The sequence below is a fragment of the Leptosomus discolor genome, chromosome Z (genome assembly GCF_034619465.1).
Source record: "Leptosomus discolor isolate bLepDis1 chromosome Z, bLepDis1.hap2, whole genome shotgun sequence".
NCBI lineage: Eukaryota > Metazoa > Chordata > Aves > Leptosomiformes > Leptosomidae > Leptosomus > Leptosomus discolor.
In genome coordinates, this window is record NC_141419.1 from 11,801,297 (window position 1) to 11,815,128 (window position 13,832).

The following is a 13,832-nucleotide window of genomic DNA, read 5'->3' on the forward strand; positions in this document are numbered from 1 at the left end:
GGGAGCTCCGCCTCACAGCGCTCCTGCACAACCCGCCGAGCTTTCGCACTGAAGATGGCGCCGCCGCACCCGGCGCCGGCAACCGAGGAGGAGGAGAACGCGGGCAGGGTCTGGCGACGCTGGGAGCTTTCTGCCACAGCCCAGCACGCCCAGCCTAGCAAGGGGCGAGCAGAGGCAGCACACCCGCTCCTGGGCGGCCCCGGGAGCAGCGCTAGGAGCAAGCTAGGCCGCCGCCATAACCCGCCGGCACCGCGCGGCATTCTGGGTAACCGCGGCCACAATGGCAGTTACAACCCCGCCCTTCCTCCTTGAGTGGCATCGCTTCAACCAATAAGCGAGCTCTGCACGCTCGGAGGCGGGAAGATCTCCGCCAGCGCCCAATCAAGCGGCCGTAGCGTGGCGAGGAGGGCGCGGGTTGGCGGGCGCCAGCGTCTCGCCGCGTTTCCAAGGGGAAGGGGATCGCGGCGGGGCTGTGCAGAGGCGAAGGCGGCGCGGTCCGGTGCGGCCCTGCCCGCCCCGCTGCGGCGGCGGTCGGCGGCAGCAGCAGCAGCATGAGCTTGGCTCTGAGGTCGGTACGAGCTGGGCGGTTTCCCTTTCGGGTCCCGGAGCGCTGGCGGGGGGTGGCTCTGCTGGGGCGGCCGCGGGCGCGGCCCTCAGGGCCTCGGTGTCCCCTCGTGGGGGGGTGGCCGGGAGACATCTTGGTGGAGAGCGGGGTGAGGTGGGCGGCGGCGGGGCCTGGGCGCTGGCGTGCGCCGGTGAAGGTCATCCGCAGCCTCCGGCCGCTTCTGCCTGCTGCCTCCGGAGGGAGTGGTGGGCGGGGGGCCGCGGATCAGGCCCCGCAGCCGTCTGTTCGTGGAGGGTAGGGGGTGGTTTGACTTTGAGAGGTTCGCCTTTGGATTGTCCGAGGTAGTGCACCTTGAAAAAGTCTTTTAATAGGCTTTAAGTTAGGTTGTTGGGTTTTGTTTGTTGTTTTTTTAATTTTTTCTTTTTGTTCAGATTTAGTAGCTGTTCTATAAAGGGGCCTGGCTTATGAATTCTATACCTGGCAAATCTTTGTTTTCATGCATAATTAATATATGGCGTATATGATCCTTAATTTTCTAGTCTGAGAACTATGATAAAAGTGGTTGTAAAAGAAGTGGCACTAAACTACTTACATTTAAACACTGCTCCGTCTTTGGAAAAAAATATTTTATGCTAAACACTAAATAAACACTTGAGTAGCCAGATCCTTCTTTCCAGAGGAGCTAGGCGTTAATCTGCTTTCAGACTTCTAAGTGGATTTCGTCATCACAAATGCGAGTTCTCTGGATCAGAGCTGCTCTCCCAGTCCTAATTATTTAGCCAGCTCAGAGTTATTTTAGTCCTTCCAGAAGCTATAGTAATCCAAAGCCTGTGTGAAGTCACACTGTCCCAGTTGCTAAGGACTTGTCACTCTCTGTGGTCTAGCTTGTGCAGCTTCCAACTTTTCTTGCCTGTATTTGGAATTTTTAGCTAGTGTAGCTTCAGTGGTTGTTGAAAGGTAAATCCCAGCTGTGTGTTTAATCTTTAATTTTGATTAAAATTAGCAAGTCCTTAACAAAGGAGAAAAAAAAAGCAGCTCCATTGCAGGAGACTTGGAAAATAAATGTCCTTGAAAAACGGTTTATGTTCACTCATCAGTAATTTTTTTGCATTTTACAGCAGGTGACAGAGCACGCATTTTGTCCCTGATGCAAATAAACAAATGAGTGTAAAAAGCCTTTTCCTGAGAGCATAACCTAAATTACACAATAATTTTGGTTAGAAAGGACTTCTGGAAGTCATCTAGTCCAGATTCCTGCTCAGATGAGGTCTTGCTCAAAACTGAATGAGGTTGCTGTGTACTTTTTCCAGTTAGGTGCCAAAAATTTGTGACGATGGAGGCTCCTCAGTCTCCCAGTGCAACTGTTCCAGCACATAGACACTTGTGCTGGGAAAATGTTTCCCCTTAGATCCGGCTGCAGTTTCTCCTCTTGTGTTTTGTAGTTGTTGTCTCTTGTCCTTTCACTGTGCTCCTCTGAGGACAACTGCTTCTGTGTAAAAACACTCTAGATAGTGAAGGACAGCACTTAGATCCCCTCTCCTCAGCCCTTCCCCACCTAGTCCCTCTGTCCCACTCACCATAGTCTAGACAAACCTGGCTCCCTCAGCTTCTCATGCACCATGTGTTCCTGCCACCAGGCGTGGTAGTCTGCCTTAGGCTTTATCCATTATTTCTGCATGTCTTGTACTGGGGTGTCCACAACTGGACACAGTGCATCTGATGTGGCTCATGATGACAGAATGGCGGGGATTTGCTGCTGCAAGTAGCCATGCTCATCACAGCCACAGTATGCTGCTGAGCTTGCACGCTCCTTTCAGGGGTGTACCTTGAGTACTGTAACAACCTTAGTTGATAACCACCTCTTACCTCAAATCTACTATTTTTATTTTTTTAGAGTTCTTGCTCTGAAATGGACACCTTCCAAGCAATTACTTTGGATACAGCAGTAAATCTCATTGGTGTGAATAAAGCACAGTTACAGCAAAATTTACCCTTTACTAGCTTGGTCCACATATCTTTTATCAGTGCCATCCTTTTCAGTTTTATCAACTGTTTTTCCACATATATGAGTCATGTACTTTGTGCTAGTTACCTGAAAATTTAATCTTATTTGTAGACTAGCCAAGGAAAAGACGGCTATCTTTAAGCAACATTTATTGATTTGTGAGGCTTGTTTCTCTTTCTTGTATTTACCAAAACAGAGCAAAAAGTCTTTAGAACGATGGCGTATGTGTGATTTAAAGGATTTAAAAAAAATAAATCTGTATAGGCCATTTGTCTATGAACTGTTACTGGCAACAAAGCCGATTTGTGGCACCTAATGCCCACTTTAGCAGCCAGACAGCCCAGTTGTCTGGCCTAGTTAAGACTCCAGCAGCCTGTCGTGACTCAAAATTCTTTCTTGTAAGCTACAGCTTAGAAATAAAGTGTTTTCAGGAGTTATATTGGTTCAGCTGCTACTCTAGTTTGTAACCTCAAATATTCTTTTTGAATGGTAGTTTTTCTACCCTTTTTTTTTCTGTTGGTTGCTGTTATTTATTAACCAACAGGCCTGTGCTGATTTTATTTTGGGTGAGGGAGTGGAGGTGTTGTTCAGCTTTCGCAAAGTTTCAAGTGTTATTTTAAACTGGAAGAAGCTGGGAAAAGATTGAGTAGAGAAGGCAGTGATCTGTGCAATTATGGTGAGTTTCTTATCGGTGGAAAATGTTATCTACCGTGGTATCTTCCCAGTAGAAATCAATTACATTTGATTTCTTTCTTATATAGGAATGAGCTTTCAGTAGACAAAACTAAAAAGAAGAAAAGAAGAGAACTGACTGAGGAACAGAAGCAAGAAATTAAAGATGCCTTTGAGTTGTTTGATACAGACAAAGATAGAGCAATAAATTACCATGAATTAAAGGTAAAAGTTTTTTCATTTAAACAATTTTATGGCAGATGGTATACATCTGTTTCTTGTAGAGTTTTTAAGATTTTGGCTGTATCTTTAAAAAATACTCTGTGTTCAAGATCTCTTGTGGGGCTAAAGGAGTGAGGATATTTAAAAAAAAAAAAGGAGGAAATACTACAATGGTGTAAGAATGAGCTTTTCTTCCCACACTGTATACTTGACATAGTAACAGAACTGCTGTAGCATCCTGCGTAACGCTGGTTCGAATGCTCCCCAGGGTTTAGCTTGGACAGATGACAAAGTGGGAAAAGCTCTTGAAAAGCTGTTTGATTCTTTTTAAAGGCACTGAATGAGCTAAAGCTTGGTGGTGTCAAAATCCACAGGTTTCAGATGCTGAGGTAAAAGACTTAAATCAAATTTGTAAAACTATTTACTACAAGCCAGAGCTGACCCACTTGCTGTGGGTTGTAGGAATGAGGTATGCTAATTGCTGTGCATGTGGGAGGCTCAGTAGCTACCCCTTCCCAATGAAGGCTTCTCCTGTTGATAGCTGTTGGCATACGGAGGTTAGGATGGCAGCCTTTCCTAGTGAATCCTCCCGTCTGGAAGTCGTTTAGTAGTACGTGAAGTTTATTAAAGTTTCTTTAAATCTTTTATGAATTTTTACTCTAATTATACTGCATCAAGAACAAAAAGTGGCTTTGGAGAGGCCGATGTTTCTGTCATGTATTGGGTGAGATTCTTTTGGAAAGGAATACCTCACCCAACTTGCTGGCTTCACGTTGTGGCTCTAATAAGTAACTCAAAGAGTGGAGGGAAAAAAGGAAGTGTTATTTTTACTTTAATTGCTGTTAAGGAATGTCTTGGGTATAGTGATTCCCTTCTCTTTATTTCAGAGTTAAAGCATTAATATCTTCGCTGGAAGCCAAGTGAGGGGGGTAGTAATGGGGACTGTTTTGGGGCTGTTAATATACTTTTTCCAGCTATGGTATGCTTTCAGTTCCCCGCTGTTAGGATTACTTGCAGAGCTGTTTCTTAGCTATCTAATTAAATATTGTGGCCATGAAGATAGTACTATGGAAGAACAGAAATAAATAAAGAAAAGAACTTTCTCCTCTACAAAATCATCATATAGCATAGATTTTTTGAATGGCTACATCCAACAGGATTGTGGTTTTCCACTTCTGGAGGAAGTCAAGGTAGTGTGTGCTGAGAAATTGCCATCACCGTTGAAATTGGAAACTAGATGTGTACTTCTAACCTAATGGAAAAATAAAAAATAGGCTGGTTCATAAAGTTCACTGGAAAAGCAGTAAAGTTACTTGTAAGAGTACTTGTAAACCCGTGAACCCTTAGTATGAATACTGAAGAACAATAATTTGAAGAATGATTTTTCAGTTTTATCTTTGGAAAAGGGTCAGTACTTGAAATGTTTTGGGAACAAGGGTAATAAATCTACTTGTCCTAAGAAGCATTTGGTCCAGTCTGTAAAATCCCTGAAAACTCAAAGGTTATTTTTTTCACTGTAAGTAGATGTTCCATTTGCTAATAGTAGTTTCAGCTGATTTTTAGACCCAAAGCTTTTTTCCTTTTATTAATTTTATTTATTATTGTTGCTAAATCACAGATATGCACCTTCTCTCTTGGGCAAGAAGGTAATTACCGAAAATAAAAACAAATGTGTTAAATTCGTATTTTAATCTTTATATATGGTTGCACTTCCGTTTTGTTCCAAAAGGTGGCAATGAGAGCCTTGGGTTTTGATGTGAAAAAAGCTGATGTACTGAAAATACTTAAAGATTATGATCGAGAATCGACAGGCAAGATCACCTTTGAAGATTTTAATGAAGTTGGTATGTATTTGATTGTGTACCTTTAGAGAAATTTAGCCTATAGTAGTGACTACAATTTGGAAACAGTACTTTGTGTACTTTTCAGTTATGTACCACTATTAAGAAATAGAAGTAGGAGATTTGATTTAATTTTTTTCTTAATAGAAGTCAATAGAGGAGGAAAATAAATTTGTGCATTGTGAATACTCAGTTTGATGTGTAGAGATGAATGATAGCTACAGTATAAAAGGAAATAGAGTATGCGCAGTCCTAACCTTTTTCAAACTTTGACAAAGGAATAAATGCTATCTTAAAATGTAGATATTCTTGTCTCGTTTATGGATTTTGTAACATTCTCCTTCCTGCTGTGGAAAAAGTATTTGGCACTGAGTTTCACGGGAAGGAATGTATTCACAGACAAACTGTAAACTGGATATAGACTTCATATATATGAACAAAGATTAGAGAAATTGAAGCAGATGCTAAATGTTGTACTTCAAGGATTTTCAACTGTTGATAAATACAGTAGAATTTCATTAGGGTGTTTCTTTCATCTGAAGATTGTGTGATGGACAGTAGGACATACTTTGAGGACGTAGTGATGTGCAGAATTTTTAAAGATCAGAGTTTAAGTCTCTTTGAAGATTTCTTGGTTGTTACACATAATTTATACTTTTGCGTACAATTTATATTTACTGAAAAAAATAAGCTGTGTGAGATTTCTCCATCTATGGCTTTATATCTCTGTTTCATTATTCCAGTCCATGTGTTCAAGGTTTTAGATTCCTGTAAATTTTCTGGAAAAAAACAAAACCAACCCAACAAACAACCAATCCAGTGTAGTACCTGTGTATTTGCTTTTGGCTGTGAAAACAATCTGCTTAATTTAGCAGAACAGTTACTGATTGAAACCTGGCAAATTTTAATGACTTAACAGGTTAGGATTTGTTGTTATTGACAGGTAGTATTTTTGTAGATGTATTCCAGGTTAGAGCAAATTGTAAGTCAGAAAAGAACTAAAAATAAAGCCTGTGGGGAAATGTATGTGATCAGCCCTGATTTAATTTTTTAAAAATAAATTAAAAAAAAAAGTGAGAGTATTGATTTAATATTGATAATAGTAATAATAATACTACTATAATTTCATCATTATGCTCTAATATTATATAATTGAATGTACTGTAATTACTGTGTAATTATTTTTTAATTCCTTGTGTTCAGTCATTCATTGTTTCCTCATTCTGCGATGGCTATCAATATGAGCAGCCAGTAAGTGCAGTGAAAAGCGAGGAAAATCTTGTAGAAAGCACAGTATATACTTGGAAGATAATCGAACCTGCCTCAGAACTGGAATCATATTTGATGCAGTATGACCTTGACACAGAATGAAACATGATACTACTTGTATCAGGGAGTTAGAGAAAATAGGTTATAGAAGCTTTAATTGTGAAGAGCTGCTGAATATAGCTAAGCAATTCTTGACTCATCACTTCTTCATAACAATGTTATTTAGGGTTTTAAATGCAGGAATGGCCCATCTGAAATGTATAAAGATGCAATTATGTTTTGCCTTGTTTTGTACGGCCCTGTTACCTATAGTATTTGGAGACGTAGCATTTTATTGTTCTTCAGCTAACGTTGCAATTGTCTTTTTGCCACAAAAGGCAGAATTTTTCAAATGGTGTAATACTGTCATGCAGCATAGTTGTTTTAAATGAAAATATTTAGTATAAATCTGGGGGATTTATGTAGACATGTAGCTTCATTGCTGTAGTGAGCTTATATGAGCTTGAATCTAATTTTTTCCTGTCAGGTTTGCTAAGCCAGAGCAGACATTTCATCTGCAGACAGCAGCAGATGCTAAGTGGTTCTCTATGCACAAACGGGGTTGATGTGTTTTTAATGGCTTGATGAAAGTCATAAATAGCAAGCCCTGTGATATAAGCCTAGCAGGTACAAAGATGTGAAGATACATTACGGTTGGTTGGTCTGAAATAATTACTAGAAAAATATTTTATGTGGCAAATTTGTCTTTTCTGTTAAAGAAACTGACAAATGGTTATGATAAAAGGAATAATAAAGACTGATTAATCCATTCAGAGTTAACATCTTGTAGTTCATAGCAGTGTCCTTTTCATAACCCCTGGGCTTAGGGGTTTTTTGTTTGTTTGTTGTTAGTGCGGTTTTGTATCTAAGAGAGGTTCCATGTGAAAGTTCTTCAGCACTTAGTGTTTCAGTGTTCTCTCCAAGCCAAAATTCTGATCAAAAAATGTAAAATAAAAAAAATTCACATGTCTTCTTCTGTCAGACTCCATGTTTTTTCTGAAAGGTAAGTTTGGAACATGTGTATACTTTTAATTCGTATTAAAAAGTGTGTTGAAAGCATGACAGTGTTTAAATTGCCATGTAGCTTTCCACTGAAACAGATATGTCCCAAAGAGGAACTCAGCTTGGGAAAAGGAAGATGAAAAAGAGAGATCAGATAACAGCCAAACAAATATGCATGTTGAGGTGAAATATATAAAAATGAAAGAACAGGTGAAATCTTAAGTGTGTTTTCTTCACAGTGCCTCAGTCTGCTAAGGTCATTCTAGTTTATCCTGCAGAATTTTTTGTTCTAACTTGGGTATTCTTCTTACAGTGACGGACTGGATATTGGACAGAGATCCACAAGAAGAAATACTCAAGGCATTCAAATTGTTTGATGATGATGACTCTGGTAAAATAAGTCTGAGGAACCTGCGCCGGGTTGCTAGAGAATTGGGTGAAAATATGTCTGATGAAGAACTACGGGCTATGATTGAAGAGTTTGATAAGGATGGAGATGGAGAAAGTACGTATTAGTAAACAAAAACCCGTATAGTCTGTTCTTAATTTTCTCCCCTTTTTAAATGTGTTTTGTTGTGAAAATGTTTCCTTCGATTTCCTTCTAAATAACTTTCAGCTCAAACTTTATTTACCTTACAAATAATGGAAATTGTTGTTTTTGTCAGCTACTAGTCCTGGAAACACATCTTGGAGACTAAAAATTGAGTTGATTTCTCAGGTTGATTCACCACTAACTCTTACTCAACCAACGTCTATTTTAAAAGATTGGTGAAAGTGTGGTTGGAGGTGGAAGTAATTGAACTGGTACATGGAAGATTCCATGTACCTACATCACATTTTTATTTCCTTATAAATCAGTAAAAAGATTAAAGTGTTACGAGAAACTCTTTTGATTGCCTAGACAGTATTTCTTAAGTGCTGTTGTGTCACTGTTGTGATTTCAGTGTGTCAGTCAGATGTGGGGTATTAAGCTAATAAATCACGCTGGATGTACCCTGCGTTTGTGCAGGATCAGCTTGGATGGGTCTTTAACGTACTTGTGAACCTGAGAGTGCTGAAGAACATAGTGTGGAAAATGGCTCTGGGCAATTGACAAGGTCTGTACAGGGAGCTGCAGAAGGGATTTATTAGCTAGATAAAGAATTAATTAACAAATCCGATTTGATACTATGCTTATTAGTCTATCTGAATTTCAAGGACCACTCAGTTGAAACCATGTACATAAACACTACACGTTTAACAGTCATTGAAACCGACTTCTGAGGTTTTTCTTTCAGGATGGTGACTCATGTCTGAGATTTCACTAGCAGTTCGACTTTTCCAGTCACAGTAGTATTTCTTATGAGCCGCCACATCTGTTGGACCCAGAACTCTCAATACTAGTGAAAAAAAAGTTGTGTTGTCAGCCTTGTGACAGACACTCCTGTACTCTATGCTGTTTGAGATAGATATTATTCCATACTTGGGAATACAATTGCTCAAGTACTGAAACAACCCCTTTCCTTTCTAGAGGAGTAGCAGGACATTTAGCCGTGGTCAGCGGTGTGGAAACTTTTGTTCTTTTGTAGTGGTGTAAATATGGAGCCTGGAGACAAAAGATAGTGAAAGGTCAGTGATTCACCTGCCAGAAGAGTGTTAATGTTGACACTGTTGTTACTAAAGTAAGTGTTGAGAAAAGTGTGTGGTTTCTTTCCTTTTAGAGCTGTTCCTTTCTGATATCTTTCTATGGTCTGAGGCCATGATTTGTTAATAAATCCGTACTGCATAATTCTGGTGTTCCTCCATACTCCCAGCTGCGTCTTCCCACCCATTTCTTGCACTGGCAGTATCTGATCCCACAGGTGAGATGTTTAAGGGGGAAAATTACTTACTTAGGTTTTTGAGTGTTAATTTTCTTGCTACTTAGATCCCTGAACTGTCTCACTGCCTCATCAGATTTTCTTGGAGCTGCAACCTGAGAAAATAGATTTTGTTTTTTCTCAGTATTTAGTGTAGGATAATTGAAGCAGGTCAGTGTAGTGAACGCTGCAAATCCTGTTTTCAGGCACCTGTCTGTGTGCGGTGACACACAGGATTTCAGCTGTGAATTCTCAATAGACTTATTTACTTCCTTTTCAGTAGCTGTATAGCAGGCGAGGAATGATGCCTATTTTCTCACTCCATTGGATTGATTGCTAGTTTAGGTAGATTCTTTAATTTTAAGCTTGTTTTACTTTTGAAAGGAAGAGTTGTAAGGACATTGCATTGCTAGCTTTACTCTTTTTTTTTAAGATTTTTGTTGGATTGTTTTGATGATGTAGCTGTAGAGGTGAGCAAGAGTAGAAGTCATCAGCAAGCATGTTTTGTCTGTGCTGCTCTCCTGCAGCTGCCAGCTGAGATGTTGGAATCACGGACCAAGGATGGTTTGGTTTTTTGGTTTGGTTTGGTTTTTTTTGTTTGTTTGTTTGTTTTTTTTTTTGTCATGTGGCTATTTGGTCACTACAAATTGAATGTAGACCATCAGCTCCTTCCAGGAAGGTTACTGAGTCATAATTATTTTGGGTTAGTGCTACATTTTTGAGTTCAAATTGATCAGCTAAGAGTAGGTGGCTTAGTTTCCTCTTATTCATTCCTCCATTCATTTTCTTTGTTTGAGCAGTCAGGCATGAGATTGAATATGGAAGATTGACAGCATAATGTTTGTATATGGTGCTGTTTATCCTTAAGGTTCTGTGTGTTTTCTGTTCTTTAAATAAAACTGACGCTGATTCTAGCTTTTTAAGTTTCATTCTAAATGTAAATAATCCTGTGAATCACTATTCCATTTAGCTTCAAACATCTGGGTCATGTAGCAAAATCTTGCTGTCATCTAATTCTCCTTCGTTTCCTGCCAAAAGAAAAGAAAACAAACCAAAACTGTTAGTTGGTAGCATTTTTAATTGATACATCAAATACAGGTATAATACTACTTGTGGTTTAACACTCTTCTTACATTTGAGAGATTGTTTTGCTCATAGTGAAATAAGGTCTGTTGTGTTGAACCCTTGTGTTTCCAGCAAGACTGATGAGCTTTACTGGTATACTGTGCATAAGTTTCTGTAGCAAGTATTTGTGACATATTTCTGCCTGCCTTAAAAATGTAAACAGTCTTTATTTTTGTATTCCTGGTCTTGAGAATGACTTCTGTTTTGGAGTATGACTGTTTTTAGAAACTCCATGTTGTCAGTTCATGTGGTTTTTGTCATCTTGTTGAAACACGATCCAGTATTGGGTCTTAGTCTCAGATTTTGGCACAAAATTAGGAAAAAACCCCAACCTCCAGTGAAATAATATGCTCCTTTAACTCTCCAGAGTCCAGGTCAGCATATTCTTCATATTAGCTGCGATATTAGTTTGTTCTTTTACGATCATTTATGTCATGGAATTGAGGGAAATCTGACGGATTAGGACAGACTGTGATGCTTCTGATTTCATTGTGCTTAACTTGTGAACAGATCCTAAGTGTGAGGAGGATTAACTGGGTTACCAGGAATTGTAACTATGCTTCTCTTGCAGTTTGTCTGAACATTAAAAAATTTGTTTTTCATTATCATACTGCATTTTCAGTTTGCAGTATTGTTTAACAAAGATGTTTTAAACCAGATAATATTTTGGGAAGGATGTTTGTATTTGTGCTGTATTGTACTATTACTGTGACAAAGCTGTGGAAATGCTTTTTAAAGCCATACAGACAACACGATGCGTATGTGTAGTGGAACGTGATGCAACCATACGATGGACTGACGTTTCAAAGTATAGGGTCCTAAGCTAGACAAACTCTCCTTGTTTCATATTTTTTGATGTGTGTTGCAACAGGGCAGATACAGTTTTGTGGGTTTTTTTCTTTAACATAGATGTATTTGTTTAATTTTCTTCTAGCTGTGAATGTAGCTCTTACTTTGCAGTGCTTTGTTTAGGAATAGCTTGGGCAAATTGGGATAATTGTCAGGGAGAATTCTTCATACGTGCCTGGTCTTTTCCATAGCACTGACTTACTCTAATCATTCCCCACTACAGTAATTAGTTGCAGAGTGAACATGTTCATTGGTTAACTCTTTTACAGTGGCTCTGTTTTAACATATGAGTAAGGTCAATAGCTCAGGTATAAGCGCAGCAAAATAATTAATGACTGCTAATTAATTTATTATTATGACTTAATTTCTTCAAATACATTCGTGTAGAATTTCTGTTAATTATAACTGAAGAATGAAGAAAGTTCAGATGGGGAAAAGCTTGTCAAAAGTCCATTTTAATTCTAGCTGATTTATGGAAACATTAGTAAATGATCTTAAAATTAATTTTCTATTTGGCAAGTGTTACAGGTTTGAGAGAGAGAGAGAGAGGGATATCATGGTTTGAGGGGGCCAGTTTGGACATAAATGTCTGAATCACGATTTTAAGAATAAAACTGAATATGATTGTAACTGGAGCTGCAGTATTGATCCCTGAGAAGCACTTTATTTAATAAAATTTATCTACCGTTTTAAACATTTTTATAAATCTAAAAAAATTAAACATTTGCATAGTCTTTTTTTACATACATTTCTCAGTGTTTTTTTCTATCTTGATTTACTTTTAGAACATTTTTATTTTCACAATTAGAAATAATAGCTTGTTATATGTGAGCTAGATTCTAGCTTAAGTATTCCGCATAATTAAGCTTGCATTTTGACTTTTCCTTCTACATGAAAAAAAAAAGTGCAAAATCTCTCTTGTTCTAGAAGCAAAAAATCCAAACTTGTAAACCCTGGTTAGTAATGGATCAGACACAATGAGTACTAACTGGGAAACCTTTAAGTAAAAAGTATAATAAAGATATGCTTTTTTTTTTTTATGGTTTATGGATGTTTGCTGTTTGTCTAATGATTTTTTTTTTTTTTTTTTTTTTTTTTTTTTCCTACAGTCAACCAAGAGGAGTTCATTGCTATTATGACTGGAGATATCTAGCATTAGAAGAAAAGAAACTAACTCAGCACAAAAGGGAGGACTCATTGGCAGCTTCCATTATAATGTTTTCTACTTCCATTTGTTTCTGTAGCTGGAGTGATGCAGAAAATTACTTTCCTCACAGGACCAAATTAAAGACAGGTTATATGCACTGATAATTCAGTGCTTTGTATCATTGAATATTATCGCTAGAATAAGTGATATATCATTTTAGAACAAGTAAGTAATGCTGCATTTGAGAATGCTCAAGTACTCATTTGTAAAAAGAGCTTTGTATAAGATTTCTAAACTATCATACTGTTAACAGCCTTTTGAGGTTGACATTGTGTTAGCGTTAGCTGTGGCCTTAGTTTTGATACGTAAGGTTTGACAAACTTCCATTTTAATAAAATGTTCTTTACTATTGCTACTTGAAAGTCTTATTTTTGTAGTTTAATCTTAACTGGACTGTAATGTAAAATCCTTCAGGGAAAATTATTTCCATTCATAGGCCTGTGCTTCTGCTGTTCTAGATGAATGATAACATTATATAAGCAAGCATTTGCATCCTCAAAGATGTAATTTATTAACTCTGTGTTATCCCTGTGTGATAGCAAAGGGCAGGCAACTATGCATGATGATGAACTGTAAAAAATATGCTTAAATCATCCAGATGTCAGCCAGCCGCTTTCCCTTCAGTGTCCACAGGTATCAGAGCTGTGGAGACCACGACGACTGTTTGATGAGCAGGTGCTCTTTCTGCAGTATATAATTAGAAGAAAAGCATCACAGGGAATGAACTTTTAAAGTAGTCAAAGAGACAGGATGTATTTCCATTTTGCCAGGTGTCTTCCAGAAGAGTTCTTGCAGGTTGATCTTCCAGATTTCCAGTGTGTTAGTTGTCGTTTCATTCTTCTTTTTAAAAAAATTTTTCTCTCTTACATATGAAAAAATGTAACTTTAATTCATGGTTAATCCTGTGTTCATCTTTCTTGTCAGAAAAGCAGCTCCTTTTGAATTGCCAGTAGTCCTGGGGTTATGAACAGGTTTGCCCTGCACAAACATTCAGAGCTTGGAATTTATTGAAGACAGAAGTTAAGGTCATCAAAGTTGATAGATTTTTCCTGTTATTTTTTGAGTGTGTATTGTAGCATTCTCATCTGTGAGACAGATAACTGTGTTGCTCTCTATTAAGCCATCAGTACGAGGCCATTCATTCAAAGTGACTAGCAGTGGCTCCCTATAACTGATCAAGCACTGTGAACAGACACCT

General features: G+C 38.5%; 1 protein-coding gene across 1 annotated transcript; it reads left to right on the forward strand.

Annotated features, from left to right (window-relative positions):
* Window positions 1–531: 531 nt before the first annotated feature.
* Window positions 532–12,989, forward strand: CETN3 (centrin 3). Its single transcript, XM_086479462.1, has 5 exons — window positions 532–568; window positions 3,332–3,467; window positions 5,194–5,308; window positions 7,929–8,120; window positions 12,537–12,989. Exons 1-5 carry the CDS (start codon window positions 552–554, stop codon window positions 12,578–12,580), a joined length of 504 nt encoding a protein of 167 aa, XP_086335588.1. The 5' UTR covers window positions 532–551; the 3' UTR covers window positions 12,581–12,989.
* Window positions 12,990–13,832: the final 843 nt, after the last annotated feature.

Bases quoted from the DNA above. Each gene is read 5' to 3' on its own strand.
- CETN3 (XM_086479462.1), top strand. The intron at 3,468-5,193 runs GTAAAAGTTTTT...TTGTTCCAAAAG, and splicing joins TAAATTACCATGAATTAAAG to GTGGCAATGAGAGCCTTGGG. The intron at 8,121-12,536 runs GTACGTATTAGT...TTTTTCCTACAG, and splicing joins TAAGGATGGAGATGGAGAAA to TCAACCAAGAGGAGTTCATT.